The 16,952-nt window shown below is 41.4% G+C and overlaps 1 protein-coding gene across 8 annotated transcripts in view; it reads right to left on the bottom strand.

The window, feature by feature from the left end:
- Positions 1-304: 304 nt before the first annotated feature.
- The window catches only part of HERC5 (HECT and RLD domain containing E3 ubiquitin protein ligase 5), a 69,727-nt gene continuing 53,079 nt past the window's right edge, over positions 305-16,952 (bottom strand). For 7 of the 8 annotated variants that reach the window (XM_029235461.1, XM_029235462.1, XM_029235463.1 and 4 more), the window contains 10 exons: positions 16,828-16,941; positions 15,772-15,882; positions 13,804-13,974; positions 10,979-11,122; positions 9,896-10,062; positions 4,940-5,006; positions 4,022-4,092; positions 1,836-2,019; positions 1,651-1,753; positions 305-571 (listed from right to left, as the gene is read on the bottom strand). In XM_029235461.1, coding sequence (XP_029091294.1) covers positions 366-571; positions 1,651-1,753; positions 1,836-2,019; positions 4,022-4,092; positions 4,940-5,006; positions 9,896-10,062; positions 10,979-11,122; positions 13,804-13,974; positions 15,772-15,882; positions 16,828-16,941 — 1,338 coding nt within the window. In that variant the 3' untranslated portion in view covers positions 305-365. The remainder of the gene's footprint in view (positions 572-1,650; positions 1,754-1,835; positions 2,020-4,021; positions 4,093-4,939; positions 5,007-9,895; positions 10,063-10,978; positions 11,123-13,803; positions 13,975-15,771; positions 15,883-16,827; positions 16,942-16,952) is intronic. The other variant, XM_029235467.1, reaches the window with a different exon arrangement.

Below are 16,952 nucleotides of genomic sequence, written 5' to 3'. Positions count from 1 at the left end.
TGCAATAAATACCTTTAAGATGGAAATGGGCAAGTTTCCATTGAAATTTGCAATAAGAAAGTCATTTGTGACTTTTACTAGAGCAGTGTGAGAGGGAGAGCCACCACGTCAGCCCCTGGACGCACCACCCAGACGTTTATGAGGTAAAAAAATCCCTTCCGTCTCACTTGATGCACTGGGTTTCAGGGTCACCTTGTTTTAACAGCCTAATCTGTATCACTACTAATACATCTTACATGTAAAAACAGCCATTCCAAAAAAGCAGGTAAACACACTGAACAGTCGGCAAGACTTTTATGTTCATTTCTGAGTTAACTTTATTTTTGAAAATATGTCCCGAAAGGGGGAAAGAGTGAGAGGTACAGTCAGCCAAACCCTCTGTTGCTGTTGATGGCTACTTGCAGCGCTTCTTCTACTCTTTCCATTGTAGAGTATTTAGGGAGGTAGAGGACACTAAAACACGTCTGTGCCCTTATGGGATCTTTCTCATTCAAATCTTCAGGACAGCGAAATGTTATTTTCATGTTCTTTAAGCCTATTAATTGAATTCTGTCCGTTCCTGTAAGAAACGCTACAAAAGAAGAATCAAAATGAGTGATCTGCTTCACAGAGACCAAAATTTACAGAGAGAAAAATGTGTTTGTTCAGAGACACTAATTGAGGGCCCCTGTGCAGAGTCCTACATTGGACTGCATTGGGGACCACTGTTAGCACAAAGTCTGACACAGTCACTGCCCTCAAGTAGCTTACAGTCTGGCTGGGAATATTGATTCTTGAGCAGGAAAAGACAAACGGCAAGAGAAAAATAAAAGGGTGTAAGACAGCAAACAAGGTGCCATGGAGTTAAGTACATTCTGAGTGTAAATGCTGTGGTTCAGAGCAGGGAGAGAGAATCAGGCTGGGATGACCGGGAAGACTTCCGAGAGTTCGGGATGAAGTTGAACCTTTAAAGGAGGGAAAGGTTTAGAGAGGCCACAAGGAGGCAGGTGAAGGTTCAAGGAACGGATGGAGAAAGCTGGAGGTGGGAGGTGCAGAGTAGGCTCTAGAATGTACAGACAAGGGGACTGTTTGGCACAAAGATTTCCTATAAGCGTTAAGACTGGAGAGTTAGGTTGGGCTTCTGGAGAAGTCTGAATACTTTCCAACACCCATGTTATCCACAGAAAAAAGAATGAGCAGATAAACGTTTCTCAAAAATAAGCTAAGGAAGTTGAGTAAGAAAATGAGAGAGGAAGTCTTTAGACAGGTCTCAGGAAAAGCACCCAGGTAATGGGACAACAGCTCATAAAAGTGAGCTCAAAGTCTGAAGTTGAGGTAAAGGAGTGGACACAAATGACGGTACACAGCCTGGCTCATCCCACAGGGCCTGGGTAACTGAATGGTGACTCAACTACAGGAGAAGCCTCAATATTTAGCTCAAAGAAAAGAAGAAAAATTTAGAAGCAAGGCAGAATTGAAAATGACAGGAGAAAGACCTATATTAACATTTGTTTTTTGATGTTGGGACAACCTGGCATAAAGGACATTCCACTGGGCTAGGAGTGGCTCTGACAGCCTGATTTGTTGCAGATGGTACCCATGACACACAAGATTTCCTTACCTCACAGAAAAGACACGAGATTATAGATCTCCTCCTGATGCAATACTCACCAAGGAATTTTTTCTTTTCCTCCGAAGTCAATTTGTGTAAAGCCTTCCAAAACATCACTATGGTGGGATGTGAACTGTCATATCCTTGTTCGTAACGTGCATTCTAGAGAAAATGCAAAAAAAAAAAAATTCAGGAAACAAACAAACAAAATTGTAATTCAAACCACTTGGCCTTTATGATGTACCTTTTCAAATGTTTCCCAGTCATAATCTGTATTTCCAATAATCGCATCCTTGAGTTCTTCCGGATGGAAAAATTCAATAATCTCCTTGTCGCACACTTTGTAAAATCCTCTTTGAAACTCTTCATAAACCGCCTTTACAGAGATGTTGAAGATGTAACTGACATACTTAGAAACATAGTCTCTCCTTTAATGAAACAAAAGATGATTTCAGGTTACTGCACTATCCTGAACAAAACTGGGGGAGGGGGTGAAAAGGATGATAGAAATAAAGTAAGAGACAGTGGCCTTGGGGTCCTCCTGGCAGCTGCTGCAAAACCTTCCCCAAACAAGGGGAAGGCGGCCACCTGCGCCATCTTTGCACAGTTGCCGGTGTGCAGCCCCCTGATTCTCGAAGGAGGGTCTGCAGTGCCACGAGGGGGCTTGAGACATCCACCGGCGTGTTAGTCTTGAATAAAGCACGAGAGCTTTGGAAGTCCAGCTGGGGCAGTGCCCCTTCACAGAGATTCAGGGCTAGCCTGGTGACTGAAGGCCTAAGGTTTGGAATTCTCCTCTTGGAGAAGTGCTGTTGGGATGGCTGGTACGCCCAGGTAATGGGACAACAGGCTGGGACAAGAGGTGGAGAGCAGCGTGCCTTCTACCCGGGTACTCTGAATTTTGCTGACACAAAGGATGTCCTCCATCTGGTGTTGGACAGATCCTAGGAACTTTACATCTTTCCTGCATGAACCCATGTGAGCAGCTGTCAGCCTCTGGGGGATGGGGGGAGGGGACTGCCTAGAAATTTGGGGGCCAAAATGAATTAGGTGGCCTTTACTTGGTCTTATCAAAAGGATACCAATAAAATATTCTAAAGCAGAAAAAAAAAAAGAGCTAGAACATCTAATAATTGGGTGCTTACCATGTGCCATGAACTGTTAGAGCTGTTTTTTTCATGTATTGTCTAATTTAATCTTCCTAAAACTCTGCAAGGCAGGTTCTTATGGCATTTTGGTAAAGAGGAAAAGAAACTGAGACACAGTGAAGGTACGAGATTGCTCAAAGTCACACAGTTAAGAGAAATGACAGATAAGAAGAGAAAAATTTTCGAAGAATAAAACCATCCCTGTTATCTCTGGAGAATGGGCTTGGGAGACAGGAGAAACCTCCTATTTTATACTCTTTTGTATTGTCTGAATTTGTCAGAGTGAGTAATTATTTGTGCATAAACACAAACAAAGAGGGGATTTATACACCTAGCTATGATGGAGTAGCTTGTAGCAAATGTTCCCAGCGATAAGAACTAGAAAAACCCAGGTAATATACAAAAGCACATCTAGCTCCACGTTTCCAAATCTAAGTCAAGACTCAAGAGGGCCTCTGGACTAAGAGACAAGGGAAGCTCCCCGAGGTGAGCCCAGCACTTAGCTTGCAGTTTCTGCCTTTGGGCACATTTGCCAATTCTTTCAGGGAAAGGGGCCAGGCATTCAATAATACTATGGACAAATGGGGGTATCGTCATAAAATACACCACAGAGCTAGAAATGTTCCATTTCTTGATCTGAATGCTTCTAATTTTGAACTTGTCTGTATGTTATAATACCAAGTTTTTTAAAATAAAGAATGCTCACTAGATATTTCTTTGCCACTCTGACCAACTATCAGGGGAGCGTTCTATAATCGCAAACTCTATGGCTCTAAATGGCATCCCATAAAGTACTGGGAAGTCAAGATACCACGGTAACATCTAATAATATTAACAAAACTAAGCGCCTGCTGTGGACCAGACACCACTGTGGACAACTCCAGGCACTGGATAAACAACGGTGAGCAAGACAGACCAAGATCCTGCCATCACGCAGCTCCTCAGAGCTACGGAGACACTGATAAGGAAACAAGCAAAAATCCTAAAGGTAGGTAACGTGTGACGTGAAAAGGAAAAGTAAAACTGGGTAAGGGGATAAAGAGAGAGAGCTCAGTGGTATAACCCTAGACAGGAAGATGAGGGAAGGCTTCTCCAAGAAAGCCATTTCCTTCCCAGCCAGCATACAAACCCTAGGAGACACACACATACACACAACATGAACTGACTCTCTGCCTTTTCGGAAAATGATTGAGAAAGGAAAATAATAATTACAAGGAATTTTTAGAGCCCAGTGAAATAAATGCAGTGTACAAACAAAACAAATACTTCACTTCTTTGTACCTACTTGTTAGCGCGGTCGACAGTTATGTGACTTCCATTAGGAATTAAGTCTACATCATTTTTGTCCCAATGCACCTGTAACCACAAATGAACTCAGTATCTCCGAGAGAATCCCGAACAATATACTATCAACAAAAACACTTTGGAGCGTACCTCTTTTCCTCAAACCAGCAAGGTGGTAAAAAATTACCACCTTTATCATGCAGAACGAAAAATAAGTTTCTAAAAGAACTTGAATTATCTATTTTAACTGATCATATTGAATAAATTAATTGGACAGTTGCCGTAGCTCAGCATTCACTTTACATACTACAGACCTAGTATGGTAGATTTGCAAAACATGGCCACAGTTTCCTCCCATCCTGCTATTTACGCAATGTGATTTTGCAACACCTCCCATCAAGAGGGCAAGTCTATTTCTTCGGCTCCCGAGTCCGAGCGTGGCCACGTGAAGTACTTGAGCGCACGGGACCTGACAGGAGCAAAAGCTCGAAGGGCAGCTGGTGTGCCGGGGCTTGCCATCTCCTACTCGCCATAACCCTGCGACCACTCGTGAAGAAGCCTCAGCTAGCCTACTGGTGGATAAAAGGCCACCAGAACAGAGACAGCTGTTCCAGCTGACACTCCCTCAGCCAACCGGCCTGCTGGCCACCAGGTGTGTAAGCAAGGCCACTGTGGGCCAGGCAGCCCGCCAATCAGCCCAGTCCAGACACCCACAGAATCGTGTCTGCTGCTTTAACCCACTAAGTTTAGGCGTTGTCTGTTACTTGGTAAAATCTAACTGATACACCCAGCTCACGAAAAATGAGGAAGAACACCTTCTGTACTAGCTTAATTCAGTGTGGTTTTTTATTAAAGGTAAGTATAAAAAAGGTTAATCAGATGAAATATGAGCTGTAATTTGATTTTTACTGTTACTCACATTAAAATGGATGTGAAATACTTCTCCAAAGTCATCGCCTTCATCATCCAGAAGCGTCTGCAAACTCCTGAAGAACAAATGATTTTATCCTTTAGATGTCAATAATCATGATGGCTAGAAACATCACCTAAAATAAATGTCAAGGGCACGCTTATTCCCAAGGTGGGAGGTCAGGTTCAGTTCACAGAACCTGCTTCTGTGTACTGAGAGTCTAACTCGGGCCTGACCTCAGCCGAAAGTGTGAGATTTGCAGGCTTATTTGCAATTCTGCAGGCTCCTCACACAATTCCCAGCTCTCTTCCCTCCACCCTATCTGGCTCAACCCAGTGACAGCAGGTTCCTAATTCAGAAAAGGATCACTAACATGCTTATTGATTCTGAAACTCATTCACACTGGTGTTACCTTTCTTTATGCTTTTAATAAACATTACTTACAGAATAATAGATTTCCTTTTAATTATCAGGTATCACTTGAAATTTTTAGGACTGGGTGGGTCAAAGGACCTTCTCTATACCTCCTGTCCCAATATCTTCAAGCTTAAGACAGACCTGAAATTTGACCACCTTAACTGTGTCAAGGCATCTGTGAGAACAGAGGTTACATCAGAATGGAGAGCAGCCTGTCTTTATATTTCCACCTTTTTTATTTTTCTTAATTTTTTATTTTTTGGCCAGGCCATGCAGCATGCGGGATCTTAGTTTCCCCGACCAGGGATCGAACCTGCGTGCCCTGCACTGGAAGCGCGGAGTCTTAGCCACTGGACTGCCAGAGAAGTCCCTATAAATACGTTTAAAGTAATACAAGGCATACTATATTATGTGCTCCCTCACTCATTTATTCATTCAACAAACATTTATTAAGTATCTGGTATGGCAGGGATAAGGGACGTAAAGCTGAGAGTAAGACGTTATTATTGATTAAATCCTGAGACTTACAGGTAAGATATGCTGATAAAAATCTTACTACAGTGCCGTCAGCTATGTGCAGCTAGGAACGATGTAAATGGTACAGGTACAACTTGGGAGAGCTTGGTTAACTCCTTCTGAAGGGATGCGTGTCATCGGGGAAGACCTCTGGGAGAAGGTGGAATCCAAGTTGATTCCTTTTCCCTGCTGGATTTTTTATTACCATATTGTGCCAAAATGTTGGATCCTTTTCTTCTTTTTTTTGGCCATGCCACGTGCCACATGGCTTGTGAGATCTCAGTTCCCCGACCACGGACTGAACCCAGGCCACGGCGGTGCAAGTGCCAAGTCCTAACCACTGGACCGCCAAGGAATTCTCTAAAATGCTGGATCTTTTATTATGGTATCATGATAAAAACAGACCATGTTTCATTGTGCTTTGGGGGGGTTGAGGGAAAGTAATGGGAACTCAGCTGACAAAACTGGATTCATCATAAACGGGGTTCAAGATACTCTGTCTTTATGTGTCCCTGTGCAGCTCGTTTGCTTATCTATGGGCATGTTTATGAGGAGCACCTGTGAACCTGCCTCCCCAAACAAGAACTAAAACATTGCCAGGATCTTATACCTGCCTACAGGGGGTGCCTCCCTTATCCCATTTTTCTACCACCCCCAAAATGTTATACATATATCTACAGTTTGAAGAGTATCTTTTCTCTTTGCTAAGGTGTCTCTTGATGAACAGAGAACTTCTTTCATCTTATTGCACTTAAATTTATCAGTCTTTCCTTTAACGTTGGTATTTTTATGTCTTGCTTGAGAAATCCCAGTGGTGAGAAAGATAACTTCCCGTATTTTCATCATCGTTGCATTCAGTATTTAAGTCCCTTATCCGCACAGAGTTGATTCTATTATGTGATGTAAGGTATCTGTTCTCCTTTTTTTCCCAGGTGCATTAATTGAACAGTACTTCTGTTCCCACTGATCTAATATACTACCTCTAACAAACTTCCATGTGTATAGGGGTCAGGTTCTATGCTCTCCTGTACCATTGGAAAGCTTGCACCAATATCATACTGCCCTAATTAATACAGCTTTCTAATGACTCTTGATATCTGGTAGGCCAAGTTCCCCATCCTTATTCACCTTGCAAATTATTTTTGGCTATTCCTGGCCCCTTGTTCATCCATATACATTTTAAATCAGCCTTTTTTTTTTTTTTTTTTAAAGCCTGCTGGGATTAAAATAGGAGTTTTGTTGAATATAGAGATCAGGGATTCTCAAAGCATAACCAAGACCAACAATTTCTGGGAATCCCTGAGGCCTTTACAGGGGGGTCCACAAGGTCAAAACTAATTTCATAATACTACTAAGACGTTACTTGCCTCCTTCACATTCTGTCATGAGTACAGAACAGAGTTTTCCAGAGGCTATATGACAGCTAACAGAATGAGCATGTATTCCTGTATTTAAAACATTTATCACTTTTAATTTCTAATATTATAAATACTGACAAATGTAACCGATATAAGTAAAAGCTCTTTGGGGTCCTCTCTTAATTTTTAAGAGAGTCTTAAGACCTAAAAGTTTGAGAAATGCTAATATGGATTTAGTGGTCTTTATTCAGTTTATGTATATTAAGTTATTTAGTTTATTAAATCTTCTTAGGCATAAGCATTATTTATGTCATTTTCAATGTTTTCAGTAAAAAATGACAAACTTATCTACTCCTTTCCAAATTTGGTGCTTTCAATATCTTTTTCCTTATCTTGTTAGTATAATAAGTATAACGATTAATAGCTGGATTCTGGAGCCAGTGTCTGTGTTCCAACCATAGTTCTGTCACTATGGGATCTGGGGCAAGTTACCTAACTTTCTTCCCTTTCCGTTTCCTCATCTGTAAAATAGGGATAATAATAATAACAGAATCATACTACTGTTGTCATTCTTTTAGAAATCCCCCTAGTATTCCATTGCATAAATATACCAAAAACATGAATTCCCTCACTGAAGAGCATTTAGGTAGTCTACATATTATAAACTATCTAATACAATGGGCGTTAGGAGACATACTTGCACGATTGCCTATTTCTAAATGTGAAATGTCTAGAGGTAGAATTGCTGGGTCAAAGCAGCAAACATGTTTTTTTTTTATTCTAAGCACAGTAGTCCCCTCTTAGCCATGGTTTTGCTTTCCAAAGTTTCAGTTATCTGTGGTCTACTGCAATTTGAGAATATGAAATGGAAAACGGCAGAATAATTCATCAGCTTTAAATTGCAGGCCGTACTGAGGAGTATGATGCAATCTCACACCATCCCTCTTTGTGCGGGAAATCATCCCTCTGTCCAGCGCATCCCACCTGTTGGGCATTCAGTAGCTGTGCCTCATGACCACTGTGGTATCACAGTGCCTGCATCCACGCAACCCTTATTTTACTTAGTGACGGCCCCAAAGAGCAAGAGTAGTGATGCTGGCAATTCGGATGGGCCCAAGAGAAGCCAGAAACTGTATGTTTTAAGTGAAAAGGTGAAAGTTCTCAACTTAATAAGGAAAGAAAAAATCAGACGCTGAGGTGGCTAGGATCTACAGTATGAAAGAATCTTCTATCTGGGAAACTGTAAAGAAGAAAAAAGAAATTCATGCTGGTTTGCTCTTGCACCTCAAACTGCAAGTTATGGCCACAGTGCATGGTAAGTGCTTAGTTAGGATGGAAAAGGCATTAGATTTCCTCAGTAAGACATTCTGAGAGAGGGAAACCACATTCACATAACTTTTATTACAGTATATTATTATAATTGTCCTATTTTATTACTAGCTATTGTTAATCTCATAGTGTGCCAAATTTATAAATAAAGTTTTATCCTAAGTATGTACGTATAGGAAAAGACATGGTATATATAGCATTCGGTACTATCTACGGTTTCAGGCATCCACTGGAGGGCTTGGAACGCATCTCCTGCAGATAAGGGGGAATACTGTACTGCCATACTGCTCTCTGACAAGGAGTTACCAAATTTACAGTTCCACTCACAATTCTTGATATCAGAGTGAACCTTTTCCCAAATCCTTGCTGACACTACACAGCATCAGTATTTCCAACCACTGTCAATGTGAAGTCCGTATTAGCCTCTCACTTTAATATGCATTCCATGATCACTTAATTTATGATTATCCATGATCATCTTAATTTATGAACCATTTCTATTGCTTCTTTTGTAGGTTACTTTCTTGTATACTCTGTCAATTTTTCTCATGGATGTGCAGGAACACTTTATTCAGCAGGGGTATTAACCCTTTCTATTATATGTTACCAATATGTTTGGTGAAGTGGTGGCTTGTCTTTTAACTTAGAAATAAGTTTTCATTTTAAAGATGATGACATAAAACAACTTTTAAAATAAACATCAGGACTTCCCTGGTGGCACAGTGGTTAAGAATCCGCCTGCCAATGCAGGGGACACGGGTTCAAGCCCTGGTCTGGGAAGATCCCACATGCCATGGAGCAACTAAGCCCGTGTGCCGCAACTACTGAGCCTGCATGCCTAGAACCCGTGCTCCGCAACAAGAGAAACCACCACAATGAGAAGCCCGCACACCGCAACGAAGAGTAGCCCCCGCTCGCTGCAACTAGAGAAAGCCCACGCACAGGGACGAAGACCCAACACAGCCAAAAATAAATAAATTTAAAAAAAACCAAAAAAACAACTTTGGAAAACATGTCTCTTTAAAATAAATAAGTAAATAAATAAATAAAATAAGCATCACTTGCAGGTTTTGCACCAAGGTGTAACCTGTGCTCTGTCATGACTGTCTCTACTCAAATAAACCAAAGGTTAATGAAAACGGTGAGGACTGACTATACGAAAAACCAACTTTTCTTAATTTTAGAAAGTTAAATTATTATCTAACAATTTGACAAAGTTAGAATCAGTTTAAAATACCCAGAATGCTACTATTCAACATGAAAATACTACTGGAATGTGTGTGTTTAATTATTTATCTAAATATATGTTCGATAGGGTTCTGAAAAAGGAACTGTGTTAACTTACTTTCCCAAAACAGGACTGAGTTCTTTCAAGTCTTCTAACGATGGCACTTGGTCCAAAAGTTTCTTAAACAGAGCCAGTGGGAAAGGGATGTTGGCAACATTGCGACTGAATAGGCAGAGTCCACACAGAACCCCAAAGAAGAAATAACTCTTCTTCTCAAATTTAGGCTGAAAAGAGGAAAAAAAAAAAACCTTAACGTATTATGAATTTTTACCAGTACAATGGAGTATTTATATTAGGTAAACCATTTCTCCCCTTTCACAAAATCAAATCACAAATTAAAACGAAAAATCTTGAGATAAGAATACTTAGGGTTTATATTCAATTATTAAGTCAATTTAAATCCCTGCCACAGTTCTGGTTACTGAAAGCATTAATAGTATGGGGGTGAGGAGATAGGAGAGATGTTGTTTAGGCGGAAAAGCTGCAATGAGTAGCAAATGAATCCTAGAGTTCAAATGCACAGTATAGTGAGTATGGATAACAATACTGTATTACAATCATCAAATTTGCTATGGCACTAGATCTTAAATATCCACCACTAAAAAGAAATAATGATGAGATGTGATAAAGGTGCTAATTACCACTACAATGGCAATCATACTATAATATAAATATATCAAATCAACATGTGGTACACCTTAAATTTATACAATATTATATGTCAAATATATTTCAATAAAAAATAAAAGTATTAACAGGAATAGAAACACATTAGGCTCAGTAATCCTTATAAACAAAGTTTTTGCAATTTCTTTTCATAGGCTTTATCTTCAAATTCATTGGGGAAACAGAACAAAGAATGAGTGCCTAAGAAAGGAAGGGTTCATTTTTACCCATACATTCTAGAAATGGTCAATACATATATATTGCTTAAATTCTCTTGTGTGGACTTGGGAACCCAGGGCAAGAGGACCCCCATTTTAGAGAAAATAATCACTTTTTTAGAATTAAAAGTTACCTCCATAATTACATCAATAATTCCTCTCTCATAATACAACAGTCTAGACAACCTAATTTTCTATGGTATATCCCCATACCTCTTCTCTCAGGAAATACCTACACCAAGAAAAGAGGACTTACCTTGACAGGAAACCACATGTAGGAAGCCTCTTCAGGATATGTGAACATCCCATATTCTGGCCGGGTCATTTCTTCAAAGAGACAACGGAAAAACTCTGCTCTGACTCCTCCAGAGTTATATCCAATTTCTCCACTAAATGAAACCTAAAGAAACAGAGCAAATAATGCATCACTTCCAGAGCTCTGTGCTGCTACGAATTAAATCTCATTTAGTAACTATTTGTGGACCCAAGTATTTGGGAGGTACCGGAGTAAGCAAATTACTTGTGTTAGCGCACTGAATTTTCTTACTAATTCTAGGAGGCTCATGAGGCTTCAAGAATTTAAATAACTTTCCCAAGGTTACACAGCTGCTAAGACTTTTTTTAAAAATAAATTTATTTATTTTTATTTTTGGCTGTGTTGGGTCTATCGTTGCTGCGCACGGGCTTTCTCTAGTTGCGGCGAGCGGGTGCTACTCTTCGTCGTGCTGCGTGGGCTTCTCATTGCGGCGGCCTCTCTTGTTGTGGAGTACGGGCTCTAGAGCGCAGGCTCAGTAGCTGTGGCTCGCGGGCTTAGTTGCTCCGCGGCATGTGGGATCTTCCTGCACCAGGGCTTGAACCCGTGTCCCCTGCCTCGGCAGGCGGATTCTTAACCATTGCGCCACCAGGGAAGTCCCCAGCTGCTGAGACTTAATCCTACGGGTGACAAACCTGAGAGCCTGAAGTCTTCACCACTAAACTGACCTCAATTGGCATCATTTTTATAATCATCAGGTACATTAAGTATAATGAAAATAAACATAAAGAAATCATAAATATCAGAATTTTCAAACAAACTGAAAAACCAGAGCACATGTATTTATTGGCTTGGCTGTTGATTCCATAAGGAGGCAGCAATCCCACCTGTTGACACCAATCCCTCCTCAAGATGATTCTATTATAACCCATCTTTGCTCCTTCAATTACTTGCTCTGTTCTCCTTTCTGCCTTTCCTTCTTGGAATCCTTCACTTCAGTTTACAAATATGTTAAGGTCTCCCTTATCCTTAAAAGAAAAAAAAATCTCAACACCATTGTTTCCAGTACAGACAATACTGGCTTCCTCTAATCTAGGTTGCCAAATTTTGGGGGTTAATGTACACCAACTTCTAAACTCGTTTCTCTACTTAAATGCTTCTCTCCAAGAGGACCAAGAATCTGTGAATCCCCAATTCCAAGGACTTGAGTTTCTTACGTCTCATCCTGATTTCCCTCACTCATTTTACACTTCTGGCCACTTCCTCTTTCTTCACACTCTTTTCTCCCTTGCTTTCTCTTATGAAGCACTATTCAAGCTTTCATTTCTCTCTTCTTTTTCATGCTGCCTTAATACCAGAAATTCCTGCGGCTCTATGCTGGCACTTCTATCCTTTCTCTTACCCTGCCCTTTATATGGGCAAGCTCCTTAACCTCACAAAGTGTTTTCCCACGAGATCATCAGAAAGATTAAATGGGATAACGCAGGTAAAATGTCTCACACAGTCTGGAAAATAGTAGCTGCTTATCAAATGTTACCTAAATTTTTTAAATGGATGAATGAAATATAAAAGTGGAACTAAAATAACTGAGTGGACTGGCTGGCTGACACAGTTTAGAGTCAAAATGAGTTCACTAGATTTTGTTTGTTTGTTTGTTTTGTTTTGCGGTACGTGGGCCTCTCACTGCTGTGGCCTCTGCCGTTGCGGAGCACAGGCTCCGGACGCGCAGGCTCAGCGGCCATGGCTCACGGGCCCAGCCGCTCCGCGGCATGTGGGATCCTCCCGGACCGGGGCACGAACCCGCGTCCCCTGCATCGGCAGGCGGACTCCCAACCACTGCGCCACCAGGGAAGCCTGAGTTCACTAGATTTTTAAAAATTATCTATGTGCACAAATACACAGAAATGCCAACTCTAACTGCAAACTCATACTTTTAAAATAGTATCTTGAGTTTGGTCAAGTCAATCATTCTTTAATTTGAGTAGGACAAGTGATAAACTAATGCCTCGAATCAAAAACACTCTAATAAATATTATCAGGAAAATCCTGACTTGTCTTGATTAACTGGAGAGTCTAGAGCCTGACAGTTGGGCTGAAATCCTGGCTCTGATACTTATCAGTTGTGTCACCCTGGGATAAGTTACCTCATGGTTCTGCACCTCAGTTTCCCCATCTGTAAAAGGAGGGAAATACAGAACCTTCTACACAGTGTGGTTCAAAGGGTTACAAAAGTGTAAAGCTTTTACAGTAGTTCCTGGCATAAGGAAAACATTCATTAGATCTTCTAGTCATTATTATTCTGTGTCAAATATCTATTAGTGAGACAATTTGTATAGTAGCTAAACCAAAGATCATTATTAATGAATACTCAGGACATGGTGATATGTACAATTATACCCTCAAAAAACTATGTAGTCAATAAAGAGAATGTTCTCTCTTCAACGAAGCAATCTGGGTTCCTGCAGAAGAGCAGAAACAAACTCTCAATTCTCCTCTGGGTCAACCCCATCTCACTGGAACCTTTAAAAGGTGATGACCAGCCGGCTTGGTCAAGCTTCATGAGGGGATGGACCTCTTAGGGCTAGTACTGGGCTATCTACCTGATCAGGTTGGGGGGAGGACGACCATTTCACCTGCTGCTCGTTAGCCAGACTGTACTGACAGCTCTCACCTGGAATTCACAGGTAACTGGGGAAACCTAGGGGAACTCCAATACAGATAACCCCAGCGGAAAAGGGAGATAATTCCCTCTCTGTAAGGCCCGTTATTACATTCTTTTATGTTTTCTGTCTTAGCGGCAAAAACATTAAGTAAGAATTATATTTTACCTGTAACTCCCTCCTCAGATCTTCATTCTCAAACTGATTTAGCTGATTCAAAACATCCTCAATCAAGTGACTCCTTCTGACTGTTAGATGAAAGGTGGGCAGTAAAGCAAGTTCAGACCTTTCTTGTTCCACAATGCCAGCCAAACTCATGCAAGCTCGCCATCTCTTCTCCTGGGAAAAGAAAAATGTTTCACTCCATTTCACCGTTTGCTCTAAGTAGAAATTTACAAAGTAGAATAAACCGGTTCAGTTTACTATACGCGCGTGCCACAAACGTTTATGAAAAGGGCCCCACATACACCCCTGGAGACAGGCTATATATTCAGTATTCACCCCCAGTGAGCAGAAGATACATGAGACATAGGAAATGAAAAGCTCTGTGGGACTGATTTGGGTGAGCAGGAAGGTGACCAACCGCGGGCTCCTCTGGACCACTGTATCCCGTAAACACAGTTGTGAACACTTCAGGGACCGACTAACGATCGTCAACAGGCTAAGAGACTGACTAGCGAGGCCGAAGCAGTGAGCTGAAAGCTAGTATTCTCATCAGGAAGAGAAGTTCAGACGTTTAGAAAAGAAGCCTGCCGCAGGAGAAGCGCAGGATGAAAGACCTCTCTAAAGATATCCTTTTCTAGGAGGAAAACTCAGACAAGAGATTTTAGGGGACAGATAATCTACGAAGTTACCATGAGAGAGACAGACCCACAGACGGACAGACAGACACACAGACCGTGCACCTGGAACCAAATGGCAATCTGGGATCATTAACGTCTGTGTCTCTTAGCAAAACAGAGAAATCAAATGCCATTTCTATAAAAAAATTACCGGAAGCTTGTTTAGAATCAAGAGAGAATAGTTACAGGGTTGAAGCAAAATCAAGTTCTCGTATCTTTTTTCTTTCCATTTTCCTTTGTTAAATATTTCATTAATGGTCTTACTTGGAACTTATAAATCAATTTCCTATTTTGTTTTATCATGGCAACTGCATTAGGTAAAGGTATCTACTTTTATGACATAGATTTGAATATTATTCATGCATATAGATATACAGATGCATATATCAGCATAAAAGTGACAACAAGTGCTAACACTTTCGGGCACTTTGTGAGAGGCACTGTTCTAAATGCTTTACCGATATCAACAAATTTAATCCTTATAATAATGCAATGAGGTACATTTTCTGAGGCATTTTCAAGTGTACAGTTTTAAGTTCAAAACCCCTTGCTGGATACGCTGACAAACAGAACCAAGCCAGCCGATGACAGTAAGCACATCTGCAAGGGAAATACTTTTCACAAACCTTTATTATGGCATGATCACAGAGTACCAGCCGTTTCTTTGGGTCTGAATTTCAAGAATCCTCTGTCACCTCTATTCCCACTACTATGTTTTCCCATTAGATTGGACCTTCTTATGTACTGGTGCTGATCCCAGTCAAGCCCACGTCTGCCATGCGTCTTTGAGTACCGTTCAGAAGACTACCGGCACCAACCTCAAGGCAAAAGCCCTACAGCTAGGCCCAAGCTCTGTCCTTTGCTACTGAGGCCCTAATATGCCTCAAGGCCAATCCAACTCAAATTGTGACAGCCTCTCTAGCCTTCTATTTTTTTTTTTTTTTTTGCGGTACGCGGGCCTCTCACTGCTGTGGCCTCTCCCGTTGCGGAGCACAGGCTCCGGACGTGCGGGCCCGGCAGCCATGGCTCACGGGCCCAGCCGCTCCGCGGCACGTGGGATCTTCCCGGACCGGGGCACGAACCCGCGTCCCCTGCATCGGCAGGCGGACTCTCAACCACTGCGCCACCACCAGGGAAGCCCATAGCCTTCTTCGTTAGAGTATAAGCTTCTTGAATGCTATGACCACCACTGGTTTCACCAGTGGGTGGCTCCCTTATCACTCCTCTATTATACACTGGAAGAGGTACTCATCATTTGATTTGCTAATGAAAACAAAGAAATAGGCACGCATACCTGTATTTTTAAAAGTGAGTCTGCATACAGTAGCTTAATTTTCGACAGAATATTAAAGATAAATGGAAAATGACTGAATATGACAGGATAGTGGATGTCCACTGAAGTGCCCTAAAAATGGAAATGACAACAATTTTGATAAATGAAAGGACAGAGAAATCTTACGCCTTACTTCCTAGCCTTAAAGCCCTGATGGTTTCAGGTCTCAGTACTTATAGCCAAAGCAATCCAAAATGCTGGTCAGTAGGGCTCAGATATATAAAATTCTAAGGAAATGTTTTATGTCTATCAGTGAAAGGTATATAAACCTAGTGTTTTCAGTACTCATTTGATTTCACCATTAATTATAAACTCTGGACATTTTCCCAAAGAGTCTGTTCTGCGGCCACCTGCACTTCTGAAACGTGAAATTAGTTCAGATGCATTCGGTCAGCAGGGGACTGACAGAATGTAGATGGCTGGTTAGCTCAGACAAGACTCTTCCCAGGTAAAGGATGATGTGCTAGGAGTAGAATTAGAACCTTCAGGGAAAAGGTGAAAAAAATCTCAGATTAGCTGCTGAACTGGCAGCAAGAGCCCTTTAGCTTTATTTTAAGAAAATGAAAAAGGAGTACTTATACCCAGGGAACCCTCCCCAAAGTTACAGCCCTATCCTGCTGGCTCCTGGTGAGTCACCGAGCCTCCTATACCTACCTTAAGAGCAAAGCTCCACTCCCGTAGGTGTTACCTCAGTACCACCGGTCCTCTAATCAGGGTGTGGAGAGATTTCTACCCTTCGGTTTTTGTGCATTTTTCATCTCGCGGCGCTGTCCACAGCCGCTTGCCTGGTTGATCTGAGCTATCCCCCCAGGTAGGAAGCACTTTTCTGTCAGTGTTCTGGCTACAAAACTGCATCGGTTTTGAGGGGTCTGCCTTGCTTTTCCCATAAGCCCTGCTATTTCTATTGGGCAGCTCTGCAGAGTACAGGAAGTTTTGGAAATTCGTACAAAGTTACAGAACGAGTGCCTGTATTAACTTACCGACGATCAATACCCTCTTTAAATATGCCATACTTACTGCGTCCTTTTTCCAGATGCTCCTTCTGTATGCATCTTCATAAAAATCAAGCAAGTGTGTGAGTTCATTTACTTGGAAGATATTTTCAGGCAGCTGACATTTAGTCTGGTTTACCTTAAATAAAA

This window comes from Monodon monoceros, unplaced genomic scaffold, assembly GCF_005190385.1.
Source record: "Monodon monoceros isolate NGI ecotype Baffin Bay Population unplaced genomic scaffold, NGI_Narwhal_1 Super_Scaffold_20, whole genome shotgun sequence".
Classification (NCBI taxonomy): domain Eukaryota; kingdom Metazoa; phylum Chordata; class Mammalia; order Artiodactyla; family Monodontidae; genus Monodon; species Monodon monoceros.
Note: the sequence above shows the minus strand (reverse complement) of the source record. Positions and strands in the feature narration are given on the sequence as shown.